At 35.9% G+C, this 18,746-nt stretch overlaps 1 protein-coding gene across 8 annotated transcripts in view; it reads left to right on the top strand.

Moving 5' to 3' along the window:
- The window catches only part of SLC4A10 (solute carrier family 4 member 10), a 312,033-nt gene that overhangs the window by 288,650 nt on the left and 4,637 nt on the right, over positions 1-18,746 (top strand). For 6 of the 8 annotated variants that reach the window (XM_004743945.3, XM_004743944.3, XM_004743949.3 and 3 more), the window contains 4 exons: positions 2,567-2,740; positions 3,505-3,627; positions 12,920-12,987; positions 15,516-15,632. In XM_004743945.3, the coding sequence (XP_004744002.1) occupies positions 2,567-2,740; positions 3,505-3,627; positions 12,920-12,987; positions 15,516-15,632 (482 nt within the window). Of the gene's footprint in view, positions 1-2,566; positions 2,741-3,504; positions 3,628-12,919; positions 12,988-15,515; positions 15,633-16,452; positions 16,492-18,746 lie in introns of all 8 variants that reach the window. The other 2 variants (XM_013051994.2, XM_004743946.3) reach the window with 2 other exon arrangements.

Here is an 18,746-nt window from a genome sequence, read left to right as displayed (position 1 = left end):
TCCACTCACATGATTTTATACCCATGAGGTTTAGAACTAAACAAGAATGTCAAGTTTTGGAATTATTTGGGGTGTGAATCTCTCAAATGAAAATTGAGGAAAACATTATTAAAGGCCTATGAGAAAAGTATAATGCGTTTAAATAGCACAAATGAAACAGTAAGCAGGGTCTCACACTGAGAAACAAGGCTAGTGAAAATTTAAGTGAACACCAAACTCATGAAGTCGAAATTCCTAAATGGGATTTTGTGGCTAACTGTGTGGGGGAATGGAGTATTGTTGATATTAGGACAAGGTAAAAGCCAAGTGCAAAACTCAGGATACATATACCATGATCATCATTACTTGAGTAGTAATATGCATGTACTGAATCCCAACAGTTCAAGGAGCATGTTAGTTAATTAGTTACCTTCTATGTTGAAGGAACTTATATAGTACCTGATTGTTTGGCAATATTATGAAGCATAGTATCTAGGTTTCTCACTGTGCAACATGGCAGAAAAAACAGATCACAGTGTTCTTATGAATGCTGTTTCTGTACTCAGATATATAACCACATCTATATTCATTCCAACACTTCAGGAATCCAAAGTAAAGCAAATGTGCCATTTAAACAATAACAATTGAAGCACCCACACACTGAAGTACACTTATGCAATAGCAGCTTCACAAATGGAGAAATGGTGGCTGGGAGAAATGAGTTCTATAGAAACTGAAACACGCAGCTGCAAGCCAGAGGATTTTGCTTTATTTCTTCCCTATTCTCACCTCCACCAGTCACCGAATTTGGTTTGTTTAATGACATGTAATTTAAAGAGATACTTAGGAGATAAAAATAAGAAGACCTAAAGAAATTTTTGGAGGCAATATGGAGAAGGATGAACCAAGAAAAAGAAATTTAGCACTTGGTACTTGCGTAGAGGTACATTTCAATAAATGATTTTGGAAGGCATTAATGAATATAAACATAAATTCATTAAGTATATGAACAGTGGATGAACTACGCTACATATGATTCTGGTTTAGATGACTGAGGGAAGAAGTATCAGCCAGGCTGTGCCATAAGTCAAGGAATACAGAAGAAAAGAGGGATTTATGTTAAATTTGAGGTTCCTATTATATAGTTAAATATATTACCAATATATTACATATTATGTTACATCATTTTTGTTATTTATTTTAATATTTTAATACTTAAATTTTAAATATTTGTATATATTTTATATTTTTGTTTCATTTTATTATTAATTATATATTAACACCCTTTTTGCATGTATATTTAAATATATATGGTTTGCTTTAAAAAAAAAAAAAGTTGTTCAACGCTAACATTTAACTCCATGGATACTTGTCCCTTGGTTTATTAGAGTAATTCTGGAATATTTGATGAGAATTGCTTACAGTTTTTTTAATAATTTAGACAAGAAGTAAAATCAAATATCATTCTTTTGAAGATGCATAATAGATATTACTCTAGGAATGGCATGAACTAGAACTGACAGTGCTTGAAACCATCATTTATAAATAATCACTTCTTGTTGGAAACATTGGAAACTGTAAAAATCTGCCTGAGAAAAATTAAACAAAATGGTCCATGTAAAATAAAACTAACATGTAGCAGCACAATTTGTTAGTGAGTAAAATGTGACTGAAGGTTTAAGGTTCTTGTAAAGATTTAATCTATAAAGTTTGAATCGAGAAAATTTGCTTTGGTAGAGAAAACTCAAAATCGAAAGTATAACAATATCTTTATAGTCCAAAAATAATTGTACTGTCTTCATGGTAAAATTTAAAACAGAAGTAACTGTTCCAAATGAAAATAATTTAAATAAAATACAATTGAAAAATTATAAATGGCTCAACAGTGCACTAGAAGAAACTGAACTAGAAATCAGTTAACAAACTTTGCTCTGGGAAATACTTGATTAACAGTAATTCATCTAGGTTAAATCTTTGTGGCTAAGGTTGTTTGTAGAGACAGCCTCAAAACCCCGTTGGGGGTCAGTGTGGTGAGGCCAAAACAGCAGAGTCAACACATCCCACTTAACAGCAGGATGTGGGTGGAGAGCTCTGGCAAGAGAGAGAGAGAGAGAGCGAGCGAGCGCATGCTGAAGTAGAGACCCAAGTCTGGGAGTCTCTAACAAGCATGTAAAAGTTAAAGCCATGGGAATGGATGAGCTCTTTCAGGCAAGAAGAGGACAGAGATTGGACCCTAGTGCTTAGTGGGCAAATAAAAGGTAGAGCTTTGGGATGCGATAATGAAAAAGAAGATGATGATTACATTTTGTCTTTCAAAGTTACACTCTCCCAGGTAGCAATATTTAGCACTGGCTTTAATATTTTTAAACTCTTCTAAGTTATAGCCTGTCTCCATATGCAATAAACATGGGAAATTATGAAACTGAAATTGTGCATTTCAGAGTATATGCATAACAATCCTATTGTCCTGATGCCCAGATGTCAGCTTAAGTGTGGTCTTGATGTATGATATTTTGGACCATATTAAACATCTACTTGTCTTACTTTTATTGCCTGTAAAAAGCAATTTAGTCTGTTTATCTTTTAGTTCTTTGATAGAATAAAGCTCTTCTGGATGCCTGCAAAACACCAGCCAGATTTCATATATCTAAGGCATGTACCACTTCGAAAAGTCCATCTCTTCACAGTGATTCAGATGAGCTGCCTTGGCCTTTTGTGGATAATAAAAGTTTCAAGAGCCGCTATTGTCTTTCCCATGATGGTATGAAACTTCTAAGTCAACTTTTTTTTTTCTCCTGACTTTCTGTTCTCTTTGGAAACACATATAACTGAAATTGGAACAAGTCATTTTGAACAATTATGGGAAGCCATGATGTAAACTTTAGCTGCTAAAGCTAGTGACTAAGATAGGATTTAAGATTATATATGAATTTCAGGGATGTATATTAGTTTTGTCTCTATCATACTAAATATTCGTAGTGGTTTGAATTAACTGAAGTTGTGTAGAAGAATGTAAAATTTCAAAAGGTAACATTAAAGATATACTAACAAATCCGAAAAACAAGGGGGATTTTCTAAAATTAAATTTTATTAAATATTTCAGATAAATTTCAAATATTTCCAAAAGTATTGCAAATTTGAATGACTATAAATTAAAATACTATCAGCATAGCTACGAATAGTTTAATGTTCATCTAAAATAATGCAAACTATTAACTACATCTATTGAAGAAACAGTCAATATATTTTGTAGGTTTTTCTTTTTTTCTGAGACAGTTTCTTTAAATGACTCCTTTACTGGATAAAATGAGAGCTATTATTCTGGGGATGTGGTAAGAAAAGGAAATGAAGGTTGCAAAAAGACAATGTTTATTATACACACATGTCTTCAAGTGTCACTTTGATCTCAGTCTTAATTGAAATTGACTTGTTTCCACAAAAAAAAAAAAAAAGCAACAGAGCTACCTCTCACCTCTCCCATTTTTATTTTTTCCCTGTTATAAATTATTTTATTCTTTGCTATAGGTGTTAGCTCTGGTATTTGTAAGAAAACTGATGGACTTTTTGTTTACGAAACGGGAACTCAGCTGGTTGGATGATTTAATGCCTGAGAGTAAGAAAAAGAAACTAGAAGATGCTGAAAAAGAAGTAAGTCAGAACAAAATCAGTATCTTACAAAGAGAAGCAAATGGGACACTCGCATAGTAACCACTCCTTGCAAAACCAAATCGTTGTGTTTATCTTTAGATGGTTAATGGTTACTAAAAACCACAGGTGGACTATTCATGTTTGGAAGATTAATGCTTAAAATCATAAATTTGAAACTTGAACACAGAGAGAACACAGGTCTTATGTGAGAAAACCAAACCCTTGTGAAGTATGCAAACACTTTGTACTTCATTATCCAAATTGTGAGGTTTACTTTTCTGTTCCCTCCCTTGTGGATAGCAGAACCTTATTGATGCTTATGTATTTCCAAGTTATGGTCCCACAATGGTTGCTTTTTGATTGAATATGTGAGAAGGAAGGAAAGAGACCGTATTCTTATTGGTATTTTTTAGAGAACAAAGTTTTAATGGCAAGATTCTAATTCTAATCAAAAGATTAAATTAGGGCACCTGGTTGGCTCAGTGGGTTAAGCCTCTGCCTTCGGCTCAGGTCATGATCTCAGAGTCCTGGGATTGCGTCCTGCATCAGGCTCTCTGCTCAGCAGGGAGCCTGCTTCCCCCACTCTGCCTGCCTCTCTGCCTACTTGTGATTTCTCTCTCTGTGTGTCAAATAAATGAATAAAATCTTTTAAAAAAAAGATAAAATTAGTTATTTTTGAAATAGAGGAAATGGTTATGATCTGATCTGCTTTCAAAGTGCTTCAAGATTGAGTAAATGTAGTTTGAGAAAATTTGGGGATTTAATTACTTCCGTGAATTCCTGATCTATCCTATTCTATTTTATGCATTAAGATGATTTGTTTTAAGTTTTATGGCATATTTAAAGTTCGTGTGTAAGTCTAGGTCTCCTTTGAAGGCTAGTAACCATAATATTTTAAAGAAGTGCTTAAAAGTTTCTATAAAAACGATGAAGAGTCTAACTGGAAAAAAAAAAGACCTGTATACTGTTTACTGAAACAATTGAGTCCATAGGTTGTAAAATATAAGAACAACATTTCCATGTGAATAGAAATGAAGATGAAAGAAAATATTTGGTGAAAATTCTTTCTACTTTTCCTTCATCTACAAGGTGGTCTGTACATATGCTATTTCCTGTCTACAGCACAGTTTCTCAAATTGTGGATATATTCCTCTCTCCTTAGGGGAATTCATTTGCAAACTCTTCAATGGTTCTAGCTTTTACTCAGTCATTAGGTGAAGTCAGGTTAGGCCACAAAGTCTAATGAAATTTCTCCTCAGATGTTTTTACAAATATGGCTATCTATTACATGACTGGCTGGCATTCTTTTACTTTTCAGTGGTGACCCATCACTGACAGAGGATTCCCACGTTAGAGATGATCATGATAGTGTATTTTATATATACATGTTTACATCATGATGATGTATTGATCATAATGCTGTATCTTAATTTTGCATAATTATTTCAATTTTCCAAAATAATGAAGAAATACTTAGAAACATATTTTTAGTAATATTATTACATTAAAAATATGATATCATAAAATTATCATTATTTCTTTATTTTTCTGTTTGACATACTTAAGTATGAGATATTTTAAAAAATAAATATTTTAAAATAAATTTTAAAAATATTTTATATTAATATAAATATAAATATTTATATTTAAAAATATTTTTAATAAATATTTTAAAAATTTTAAAATAATATTTTAAAAAATATCTTAACTAGGGTATTTCTTTTTAGGGCTTTAGTAAAGGTTTTATCTCCTCCTCTGATACCATTCAAGAAGAATATGACAAAATTTGGCATACATTAAATGTAAATAATGTATGGATGTATAAGATGGACAGTGGAATAAAAATTCTGCAGGTTTAAGTTATCCATGCTTGATGTAATTAAAATTATGCAGGTTAAGAAATCCTCAAGAAAGTTGAAATTCTCAGGGAGACAATTTTGAATATAAAACTCATTGACCGTGTCCCTTCAGTCTTTCTGATAATGAGAATACTTTAAGTGTACTAAGGCAGTAACTTATAAATGTTATCTCGCTTTATTTTCATGCTTTGATTCCCTGTTTAAATGTCTCTACTACTTCCCTAGAATAAGTTAGCAAGAGCCCCAGCTGTATAATCGTCCCTTTCACAGCATTCTCCTTAGGTCATATCCATACCATGGAATACTCTTTCCCTTCCAGAATTTCATAAAATGAAAAATGGTGTGTATATATAACATACTATGTTTAATATTCTTCCCTTATAAGAAAAATTTTAGATTCTCCCTTTATATGTCTATGAAATATGAGAGAACAAATTTGATAGTAATCATAAATTTATTCACATCTCTCATTTCCATTGCCCAGAAGCACTTCTGAGGTTGTGTATGTATGGTACATGCGTGTGTCCCAGATGTTCCATTTTGAAATTTATTAATCTTAGATAGGCAGAGACCCTATTCAATAAGCTTCTAACTTTTTTATGTCATAGATCCACTGTACTCCAATGGGTGTTTACTGTTTTTTGATTATGAAGATCTATATTTTAGAAGTAATCAAATACTACTAAATTTCCTAGAATTCATGTTTTCCAAAAGGATGCAAGCATAGATTAAAAATTTATAGAGGCAAATTCACCGCCGTGTCCTTCAAAGTTGAGTCTAAGAAAAAGTAGGGGGAAATCCCTTGCAATACCTCAATCAGGCAGCTTTAAAAATCTGTGATAGATTAATGTGATGACGCTTGCGTGTGAATCCCAGCATGTGGAAAGAAACAAGAGAATCAATAATAAAATGTGGACACAATTCATTATTGAACATTTAAATATAGTTCTGACCAGTGCAAAGAAAGATAATTCTCCTTCTGACAACTGGAGAAAGAAAAAGTTTAAAGATGTTCACTTTCTAACTTGGAATTAGTTACTAAAAGTGCATGATCAGTATAGCGAATGGAATGATTTAAGAAAGATTGCACTAGATCTTAAATCCTTGTTGGTTTTTTATTTGGTCACCCAGATCTCAGTATTTCATTATCTTGAGGCTCTGGACTCCAGTAATGGATGTGATCTTGTGACTGTAGCGTCTTATATGAAGGCCCGGTCTTCTATGAAATTGTGCATTCAGGTGGTAAATGGACAAGTTCTCCAGAAATGCTGCATTTCTGCAATTGCTCAGATTAATTGAGTAACTTTGATTGTGATCTGGAAAGATGGTAAATAGCAGAAAATGTTCAGCTCCCTGAGACTCGAATTTAAAGTAGGCTCACCTCTTGTCCTTTCGATGATAGTTATAAGCTTGTACCTTTATCCTCCTGGGTTTTCTTATCAGTAGCCCACTTCTGGTCTTATGGCATTGAGAAAACATTAGTTTGACCTTAAAATTCAATAATGAGTTAAGCAGAATAAATAGCTACACAGGCCAGTCCAAGGTCGCAGAGCTTCTGTTCCAAATTTTCATGTACTTCATGCATATGCATATGCATATGCTTCAGTTTTTAGAAAGAAAGGATTATAATCAGGATAGAAATGAATATTGGAACCCTGACATTTTGCACATTGCTCTGTGTAAAGGGAAGACTGCAGAATCAAATTCTGGATGTCCAAATGTGCTCAGAGTACCAACATGCTTTCCTTCCTACTTAAATATTCTCTAGGACATTGTACACATTTGACAAAAGGGCTGCTGTTAAAAGCAGAAAGCCCCAGCAGAATGTTTGCTCCTGGGTGGGTGGGGGTAGAAGGCAGTTAATGTTAGATAAATCCTGGAAATTGAGCTCTGGACAGTGATCATGATATTGACACTTTCTGGTTTACGGAGGTTCACTTCAACATATATGCTATGGGAGAAAACAAAAAGAAGCAAAAGAGACTTATGATCTGTATGAAGAAGGATCACGAGTAAGGCAAGAAGATGCAAAAGTAAACTAAGAATAAGTGCAATTAATGCAATTAAATTACAGAGGTCTTACTGCTAAGAAAGATGAGAATTAGTTATGGATTGGGGAAGCATGGTCTAATTACTACAGAGGCAAACGCTATTTCTAACTGAATCTTAGAGTAAGGCGAGCGTAATCTTCATTAAGCGGTGATTTTCAAAGTGTAGTTCTAGGACCTTTGTTGCATCAGTCAACACCTGGCAACATGTTAGAAATGCAAATTCTTTTTTTTTTTTTTTTAAAGATTTATTTATTTATTTGACAGAGAGAGATCACAAGTAGGCAGAGAGGCAGGCAGAGAGGAGGAAGCAGGCTCCCTGCTGAGCAGGCAGCCCGATGCGGGACTCGATCCCAGGACCCTGAGATCATGACCTGAGCCGAAGGCAGCGGCTTAACCCACTGAGCCACCCAGGCGCCCAGAAATGCAAATTCTTATACCACATTCCAGACTTATTGAATCAAAACTCTGTGGCTAGACCTAGAAATCAGTGTTAACGAGACCTCCAACTCCTTTTGACACATGCTAAAATTTGAAATAAGACCTTTTCTAAAACCACCGTATCTGTATCTCCAGAATATAATCTTCTAAATCCAAGCTACTCTATCAAAAGTTCTGTGTCTTATAATAATTTTGTTAAGTCACTTGGAGATATCGAATCAAATGTTCTGATAAAAACATGCCACATCCAGTTATTTATTTGAATTCTAGGTAGACTCCTCCTTCTCTCCATTTTTCCTTGTTTAGCTTTCATTGTTAAAGTGATTAGTTGTACGTACTGGTTCTTCTATCTCCTGGAAATTTTAATACATCCCTCTTAGACACATCACATTTTATGGCTTCCAGAGTACTGTGTGTGTGCGGGGGTGGGATGTGTTTAACGTTTGCAGCATTATCTTTTATACCAATAATCAAAGAAGAAAGTGGTCTGAGTTCTTTGGACTTTGTTTTCCTCTTGGATAAAATAAATGGGTCAAACTTGATTGCTGAAGTCCCTTTCATTTTTTTAAGATTCATGAATTCTAAAATTCCTGAATATTTTCTGTAATACTCTAACCGTCTTTGTGAACATTGGCTTTCTGCTGTTGTTCAGACCTTGAGCTATTTGAGAGTTCCTACATAGATACAGATTTTACCTGAGAAGTGGGTATAGTAATAGACGCTACCTATTTCACTAAAGGTAGAGCATTTGTCACGATAGATGAATGATCTTTTATGCTGTCACAAATTATAATTCAGATCCATACTTCCTACTAATCAAAACACACCACAATTTTTTTTTAAAAGACCACGTTTATTTACTTGAGAGTGTGAACATGTGTGTAAGAGAGAGCAGTGGGGGGAGGGGCAGCAGGAGAGGGAGAAGCAGACTCCCCCCTGAGCAGGGAGCCCAACACAATGTAAGGACACAAGGCTCATCCCAGGATCCTGGGATCATGACCTGAGCTGGAAGACAGACACTTAGCTGGTTGAGCCAACCAGGCGCCCCAAAACACACCACAATGTAACTCCAATTTTATTTTTCACTGAGCACAGGGCTTTGTCTCTAGCTGGGCTAATTGTTATTGTCCTATTTGTTTCTACTTTTTATTCTTAGCCTACATTGTTTCTAGAATTTCTTCCTGTCTTCTACCAAACTGATCAAATAAGACTGGCTCAGATACTACTTCCTTTCTTCCTGTATTTTGTGCAGTGATCCTTCTTGTCTATCCTCTGAGAGAATAGTGTATGTCTTTTCATTGCTATGTCATCAGTACCTGGTGGACTACTATCATGTAGATTATGCTCAATACATATTTGATAAATGGGTTCATGAGTAGGCTCCTGGACAATTCACTGTGCGCCTAGCCCATAATGTGTGCTGAGTGTTTTGAGTGCCATTGATTTGATTTCTTTTTTTTAAGCCTCAGTTTTCCTGCCTTTTACTAGATATAACATTAACTATCCTTCACTTATGTAGTATCTGAAAAATGCTTTGGCTGTCTTAATTAAAAGATGGCATTCAAATCACAGCATGAGTAGTCTTCTAGTCAAATTGGTGAAATCCTTCAAATGTTCTTGGGTAAACTTGGATCATCATTCTTTAACATCTTCACCACACTGTAGAACTCAGTGTATTTTCGATGGACCCCGTGTAAATGAAGTGCTACATGGAGCTCATTTTCAGGTCCTTCTGACTTATAAACTGATGGATACCCAGTTAGCTTTGTGCTCTCACTGTTTTTCCTGTATGATTGAGATAAACTAGGTTGTCATTGTCGTGACGGCCAATGCCTGATTTGACTGTTCCTCCCCAGAAAGTCTCAGATTTTTGGCTTCCTCACAGTGCTGCCTGGGATGCAGCCGGCCCTCCATCCCTGAGCTCTGGGGCCCACCCAGCTTCCTTCTGGCACTGAAGGCAGCGGCTGCTCCGCCACCCTTCTCTTCAGATAAGCATGGCTTGGAAATGCTATCTTTAGAGGTGATGAGTTTTTGTTTGGATAGAATTATGACTAGTATAAAGCCCACACATGCTAACAAGCCACAGAGTGCAAAATAATTATTGAAAGCAATTTGAGAGAAAAGTGGAAAATCATCTGAGGAAAAAACAAAATTGTTCCCAAAGCTTTGGTCCAATTTTCTGCTGTTACGTTGAATCTTGAGCCTTCATTTTCCGCTGCCGGGTCACCTCAGCACTGATGGCAGTGTTCTTCTCTCTCTCTCAATCACTCTTATTTATTTATTTTTTTAAATTTTACTCTTTATTGAACCTTTTGACTTGCCTTCTTGACATTTTATTCCAAGTTGGTCAGAAAGATACTATATACCAATCTTACTTTCCAGTGGACTACCAAGAAAAGCATTGCCTTTTGCTTGTATCTTGGTTTTACCTAAATAGCATTTGGGATCACTGAATGTTTTCTCTTTATGTCCCTCCATGTGTATTAAGGTAATGTTTTCAGTAGAAAAAGTAAAGTTTTTTACCTGAAAGAATACATATGCTCAGTCCATGGCCTCAATGTTGTGCTTATAAGTCAATATGACATATGTATTATGTTCCATATATAGTGACTAACCCATTTGCAAGGCATGCCTTATTCCAGGCTGCAGATGAGCTCTGCTCAAATGCTAAAATGTGTAATTTCAAACCAATGATACTGTCTACTCATTTTGAATTAGTTTTAATAGTACTGCCAATGATATGAGAAATAGTCTTAATATACATGAAATACATGTTAATAAAGTATATCATCTGATATCTATAATTACATGTATGTTTTTTGACACTTTTATTTTATTTTATTTCATAAAAGGAAAAATATTTTTGAAGGACAACAGATAAAAAGAATAGGATTAGTTCCTATAATATAAAGTGCTAACTAACAGGTGCCATTCTTACCACAGCATATAAATGTAACAAAGTGTTTGTGTTTGACCAGGGCAGGAACTTACAAGAGAAGAGCAGCAGAGTCATGCAGTTCCCTGAACTTTCCATTATTACACAGCACAGTCTGGCCATAGATAACTGTAGGCAGCATGGTTAAAGTCCCGGCAGACAGAAGCCTGCTTTGGTCAGTAGGTTGGATGTGGACAGAGAGCACTCCAAGAGTGAAAATGAGACCTGCCCCCACATTACATTTTATATTCATAGGTTAGCCAACAGGCTCTAGAAAATACTGTTTCTCTAAGTAACAAGAAATACAGCAAGGACTCTTCAGAGGCGGCATGCAAGTTAAGGCCAATGCCTGGATGGTGGTAAGAATGGCCTTTCCTGTCAGAAATGACATCAGCCAAAGGTCATGTCTTTCCGGAAGCTGATTTAAATCAGTCAAGCTATGGTTAAGCTCCTAAAAGACAAATGAGCCTCCAGGGTCATCCTATTTTCTCTAGCTCTTCATCTCTAACTTCAGGTTCCATTTTTGATATTACACAAGGAGTAGAATCTTGCCATCAGTGACAATACAGATGCACCTAGAGGGTAGTATGCTAAGTGAAACGTCAGACTAAGATGCCATAAATTCTGATTGATTCTGATGATTTTACTCATACATGGAATCTAAAAAGCAAGACAAATGAATAAACAAACAAAAAGCAGAATCAGAACTATAAATACAAAGAACAAACTAATGGTTGCCAGAGGGAAATGGTGTTGGGGGATGGGCAAAATCTAAGACAGGGAGTGGAAGATACAGGCTCTTGGTTATGGAATGAATAAGTCACAGAATAAAAGGCACCACAGAGGGAATATAGTCAATGGGATTGTCATAGTGTTGTATGGTGATAGGGGGTAGCTACACTTGTGGGCAGAGCAAAGCGTATAGAGATGTTGAATCACTATGTGTACACCTTGTGTGTCAGTTACACTAAAAGAATACATTAAATAAATAAAAGTCCATTTCTGGAGATAGAACTAATGATTCTAACATTTTTAAATGGCCCCAAATCATTCTCTGAACTTGAGTGTTGCTAATTGACCCATTTGAAAATAAATGCTTTATATAAGAGCTATAATCTATAGATAACTAAAATTTTTTGGTGCATGGAAAAAAGTTGATAACATTATTGAAAACTAAACCAGGACATTTCAATATGGTAGGAAAAGAGTATCTGTATCTTAAAGATATGGCTTTAAAGTGTTCTATATGAAGAAATGAATATATGAAGTATTTCTACCTTTTGGGGATGGGTAGGATATTGTGGTTGTAAGAAGAAATCTGAGGCATAAAACAAAAGCCCAAAATGTGTCTGGTGGAAAGCACACCTGTGTTTTTGTCCATACAGAAAGGTGACATCTCAGAAAAAATCTCTAGAGCAGTTGTTCTCAAAGTGTAATCTTTAGACCAGCATAATCAGCATCACCTGGAAACTTACTAGAAACATAAATTCTTGGGCCCTACTCCAGACCTACTGAATCAGAGATTCTGGAGGTGGGGCCTCACAATCTGTATTTTTTTCAAAGCTCTCTAGGTGATTCTGATGTAAAATAAAGCTTGAGAACCACGGTGCTAAATATATCTCTCATTCCCTTCTGACAGAGCATTCTGGGATTGTAATTTAAATCTTATAACAATGAAAACAATTACACTGTCCATATGTTTTTCCTTTTAAAATTTGGATTATTTTAAAAAAAATGTGCTTGGAAATTAACCACGTTTTACATTGAGTGACATGAAGGAGATTGTTGTTAGCATTTAAATTACTTTGTGGTATGAGACTCTCATTAATTACTTATGTTCTTGGTAGCTGGTGCTTTATTGAAAGGACCTGTGCTAGCATTAATAAATGCAAACAAAGTGGAAGGTCCTGAGGTTAATGAGATAGTGAAACATTAATCTGTGTTTCTTCTTTAATGTAAAATGGAGACTCATCAGGTTCACTTTATATATTTTACATTTGTCTTTCCAGGAAGAACAAAGTATGCTAGCTATGGAAGAGGAGGGCACGGTGCAGCTCCCGTTGGAAGGGCACTATAGGTAAGATATACACATAAAAGCTTTAAGTCATGGAATGTGTTCTTATATGCTTAAGAATTTCCTACTGTGTGGATTCCTGCAAAGATTTGTTGAAGCTGTGTTAGAGTAGAAAGAACTGAAACTAGGAGTTAGATTACCCTGTCCTAGTACTAAGTTCTGACCCTAATAACTGTGTGAGTATAACCCAGTAGCTTAAAATGAAGGGGGAGGGGCAGCAGGAAACCTTGTTTGTAGTCTTTTCTTCTCATATTTTATAATGGATACAAGAACATTGTATTGTTCTCTTTCTTAACCTTGAAAAGTAGCAGTTGAAGATGGGTTGAGATTTGATGCCAGAATACATGAGCTAGGTAGGTATTCACTAAATTGATCCCAGGTAAATGTTTGAACTCTGGAAGGTTGCCCCTAAAATATGGCATTGCCAAAGAGATGATCTATTTCTTGAGTTAGAAGATTCAGTTTTACCAGTCATTTTAGTAAATATTTATGTAACTCTCCAAAATATGTTATTCTTCTTTAGACACAACAACATGCAAAAGAATCCAAACTCCTATGCATTATAATAAAGACCTATGAAAGTATTTGGCCAAAAGTTGTCTGTATGCATATGAGATTAATATACAGTCTCAAAGTGCTTAAGGATAATTTAAGGCCATGCCAGTAAAAAAGGAGAGAAAATTTTTCTCTGAGGAGAAAATTTACCATACTATTGACCAAAAAATTAGAATCTTCTAGATCTTCAGGGTGTGCTGTAAAACCACATTCCCTAGGTTTTTAAAATATAATTATCTATCACATAATCATGGAAAGTCATTTTATCTTTTTTCAAGCCATACTCAAGTTTTAAAATCCTGTTGATTGTTTTGTCGAATCAATATATTCCCACATGTATGTTGTAGAAACTTAGTCTTATATGGTACCCCTCTTGGAAAGATGTTTTGGTTAGATGTATTTCCATCCTGCATTCCAGTGTGGAGGCTCACACTACATGCTGCCATATTAAAGAATCTAAGGGGTGCTGCATTTTTTTAAAGTGTAATTTTATTTAATCCAGCACTTTCTTTCTAAAAAAATTTTTTTTTAAATTTCTTTTCAAGGTGCCAGTATTCATTGTCTATGTACCACACCCAATGTTCCATGCAGTACGTGCCTTCCATAATACCCACCACCATGCTCACCCAACTTCCCACCCCTTGCCCCTTCAAAACCCTCAGATTGTTTTTCAGAGTCTATAACTTTCTAAACTCTTTTGCTTACAAGACTCATTGTCATATAATATCATGAAAAACATGTGTTCATACAGCATTTTTGGGAAACTGGTTGATCTCATGCTTTGAGTCACTAAGAGCTGCTGGATTTGAGGAACTAAAGAATGTATTTCTAGACTGGAAAGGGAGGGAGCCTGTGAGATGCTAGGGTTTGCTCCAGACCTTTGGTGTCCCTCTTAAAAGTCTTACTTGTTTCCCTCTGTGAACAGCCACCAGTGAGGGTCATGTGAGGTCAGCCTAGGATTTCTCTAGAACATGTATTTTTCCCCCCCTTCATAGCAGGCTATCTTTTCCACGTGTAGTAAGAAGAGTGCTGTTTTCTCACTAGAAACTTTTTTCGACTTGGCCTGTGATTTATCTCTGCTGCTATTTGGTTGTGTTTCTAGCCATGGGAATATTTTAGAGAGTTCTGAATGTCACCTATAATTGGTGTCATTTTAAAATGCAAGAAAAGCACCCGACATTGTACATGTCCTGATATTGTAGGCTCCCCTAGTCATTTGGAAAGACTTCTGCCAAATACACAGACTGCCTTCATTTATTCAACAAATACTTGTTGAGTGGGTACCAAGTGTCAGGCCCTGTTTGAGTCTTAGGCAAACAGTCACAGATGAATGGTCAAGAAACCTTTTCTCATAAGACTTATGTTCAAGTGGAATAGATGGAGATAGGGGAGGCAGAAAATGACCAAATGAACAAAGAATAGAGTACGGTACTTTAGATGGTGAAAAGTGCAGTGAAAACAAAAAGCAAAAAAGGGTAAGTGTATTCTGAGGGGATAGAAATAGAAATTTTAAATAGAGTCGTCAGCAAAGACCTCTCTGAGTAAGTGACATTTAAACAAAGGAGAGAAAGAGTTGTACCATGTAAAGGGTCGTCATGAGTAGAAGGAAGAACAAGTACAAGGCCCTGAGGCAGTAGCTAGCCTGTAGTATTCCAGAACAGTCAGGAGACCTTTGCATTGTGGCTGGAGAGGAAGGAGCAGGGTTGTGATGGCAGGAGATGGAGTTGGACGGTGAGGACGGGGTCAGAGCCTATGGTCCATCTACTAGGCTCTTTCTGAGTGAGTGAGAGGCACTGTTGATTTGATTTTGATTTTTCATAGATTTTTAAAAGTAATTATGAGAATATTCCTTATCTTTTTAACTATCAAAAAACACTGTACTAAGGCACAAGACTGTCCTATATATAGTATCTGTTTCTATACAACTGCAGTTACTTATTTAATTTTTTAAATTTCATTTTGGGTAAACTATCTAGAGATGATCCATCTGTGATCAATATTTCTGATGAAATGTCAAAGACTGCCTTGTGGAGGAACCTTCTGATGACAGCTGATAACTCGAAAGATAAGGAGTCAAGCTTTCCTTCTAAAAGGTTTGGATTCCAAAGTGATGTGAATTTGTATTGATCCCAACCCTTTTATGACATGAATCCATTAGCAAAAGAATAGTAATTGTTTCCATTGAATTTAGGTCTAATATATTTCAGGAAGTTCTTTTTTAAAAGTAGGCAAAAATTATAATAGGTACATTTGTTAGTTTGTTTTTCAACATCTCCCTTTCAAATTAAAAGCTCACTCCAAAACTATGACAGTGGGGAAAACAATGTTATAAATGACTCCCAATGCATGGCATTTTTGGACATTCAGTTGGTCTACTCTTTTGCAGTAAGATTCCATTACATTCCTTCATCACCCACCTTCCAGGACCCTCTTAGATGTCTGACCTCATTTTGCACTCCCCCTTGTCCTTTCTGAAACCCTATGTGCATGTGAATGGTTATTTCTTATTTAGTATATTTCCAGGCCCCTATTCCAACCCCCTGAAAATCTTGCCTAAATTCCTTATTCTGAAACTTTCAGCTCCAGAAAGTTCTATGGATTCTTATTTCTCTGTATACAAGCAACTCCCATAGTTGTAGATGCTAAGTTTTAAATGCATGCTGGGGGAGGAGTGTGTCCTTAAATATCAAGAGTCATCACATGATTTCCATGGAATTTTCCAGAATTAGTAAATAAGGGTTCAAACCACCCAGGCTTCTTAGTTGCTGATCTGAAGAAAAATCTCTGTGTTATGTTAATAGCATAAGAGTGATTGAGGGATTTGGGACAGTGTTTAACTATTAACTTCCTTTATTTTCATGACCTTAAATTAACTTTTTCTACTTAATTTTTATATTACATTTTTGTCATAAGCTCCCCTTCCTAATCACTCTAGAAGCTGATTCCCCAAAGGTAAGACCCTCTCCCTCATACCTATTCCTTGGTTGTATTTCCTTATGTTAAATGGTGTTTCCTGGAAACCTGGTCAGCCTATGTTCTCTATGTGAGTTTTGGGGAGGCAAAAGGCATGGAGAGTCTTGGGCTTAGATCTAGTATCAGACTGAGTGTTTATGGTATTCCTAGAACTACTCAACTCTCTAAGAAAGTTTGAAACTTGAGTGAACTTTTTTCCCCACATGATTTATACAAATGCATCCTATATAAATCAACAAATCTCATAGAACTATATTAGTAATGACATCAAATTTCTATATTGGAAAAAAGAAAATTTATCCTTTGAATTAAGAAATTGCAAAGCTGGGAGCTTCCATCTCTGCACCCCATGCTTCCAAACCTTTAAACCTTATCTGGCTTGACGAGAAATATTTGGAAATGAGGGCTCAGAAAAGATATTACATTAGACTTACAGAATCTCTTGTTGCTGATTTTTGTCACCCCAAAATGGCATGCTGTTTCAGTGTCATCTCTGTCCCAAAAAGACAAACAGTAGACGTGCAGAGTCTTCAGAAAGCTGGGAATTAGTCATCTCTCTCTCTCTCTCTCTTCTTCTCTTCTTCCCACCCCCCGCCCCGACCCCATAGACAACTACCTCTAACACACCAGAGGTTAGTTAAAGTTAGTAGGCTCCCTCGGACTTTTGATCGATGTCTTCTATCTTTAACAGGGCTTTAAATTCTTCGTGTATTTCTTTGCTTGGTTCAAGCAGAAATAATATTTTATTCTAAATCATTCTTTATATTACTTTCCCAAAGATCCTTTCCACAGTCTGATAGAGTCATCCTCACAGTAACTCTGTTTTGGTAGAAGTCTTGGAAGAAAATCAGAGTTAGGAGAAGGGTAATTTCTCAAACCCATTGGAATATGTGTTTGTGGACTCTTTCACGTTAAAGATAGGGCATTTCTCTGATTCTTTAAAAAATGGGAACTCCAGGTTTATGAGCTCCAAATAAACTGTCAGCCAGCCATGGGAATATGTGGACAGTTTGAGAAAACCAAACTTACAGATACTGTTCTTCCTGCACTAAATGGATCCAGAGTACAAACACTTTCTTGGTTTTCTGTTGTTTCAAGCAAAAAATTTTATGTCATGATATTTTAGGTACTCCTTAAAGTAAATAGTAAAGTCAAGTGATGCTTTTCATCAGAAATCCTTAGCTGTTTTTAAGAAACACAATATGCCTTAAGCAGGTCCAGTTTTGTTAAGACCATCGTTTATAATTTGATATAATCATTCGTTTCTTACTCTTTGAACATATGTTACCACTAACATGAGACTCAAACTATTGTGCATGGATGTTTACCTTAGATGTGATGAAATCTGTAGCTTTCCATGTGAAAATATCTATTGGTTCATGGCTAATGTCTTTTATCTTCGTGACATTGGAAGCTGGCAGAAAAAGTGTGGCTTCCACAAATCCTAAAACCACCCACACTAATGACAATACCCTCCCAAAGCCATTGCTTTCTCATAGTGTGTTTGTTGAATGCATTGAAATGTGATGACCAGGAACTCTAAAAATTTTCTGCCTGCTAGAGTATCTGTTGGCAAACAAAATAAAAACAAAACAAAAACCTAAAGACCAGGTTACCAGGGTCTGTATCTCTTGAGACCTAAGCTCAGAAACCTGACAGTTTTTGGCTCCTGACCCCCACCCCGTAATCCATCCTGTCCCTTGCTATTGGTCCTGCATGCCTGTCAGAGCATCAGAGAAGCCTAGGTATTTTTCCTTAGTGGAGTTTGGAACAGCAGTTGTATTTTCTCCATCATTTCATTCACTTCTCACTGCTAAAAATGTCTTATCCACTCTGACCGAAAGAAGGATCTAAGAACTAATTGCAAATTTGACCACATCTGTAGGATGTCTAATTTGATCCTTGTTCAACAGTGTAATGCATACATGTGACAAGCTCCTCTGTGGCTTATTGAATTGGATTGGCAGAAATAGGTCTCATTAAAAACCACATTGCATGAGAATAGAATTGCTATGTTTTATAAAACTGACACACAAGATTGACATTTCTTGGGAAGGTAGCCGGCAACATTGGGAAAAACAGCCCTTGATTTTTGCCCTGGCGGAGGCTGAGGCTAGGCTCTGCGGCCACCTTTTCTGCTCTCCTCTAGCTACCCACTTCTTATATCCCAGATTCTCCTTCTTTGCTCTGATTTCCTAGGCTGATGCCCTCTCGTGACTGCTTGGTAAATGTTG

Source organism: Mustela putorius, unplaced genomic scaffold (genome assembly GCF_011764305.1).
Source record: "Mustela putorius furo isolate JIRA1106 unplaced genomic scaffold, ASM1176430v1.1 tig00003869_pilon_pilon_pilon, whole genome shotgun sequence".
In the NCBI taxonomy this organism is placed as follows: Eukaryota; Metazoa; Chordata; class Mammalia; order Carnivora; family Mustelidae; genus Mustela; species Mustela putorius.
This window is presented reverse-complemented; position numbering and strand designations above follow the sequence as displayed.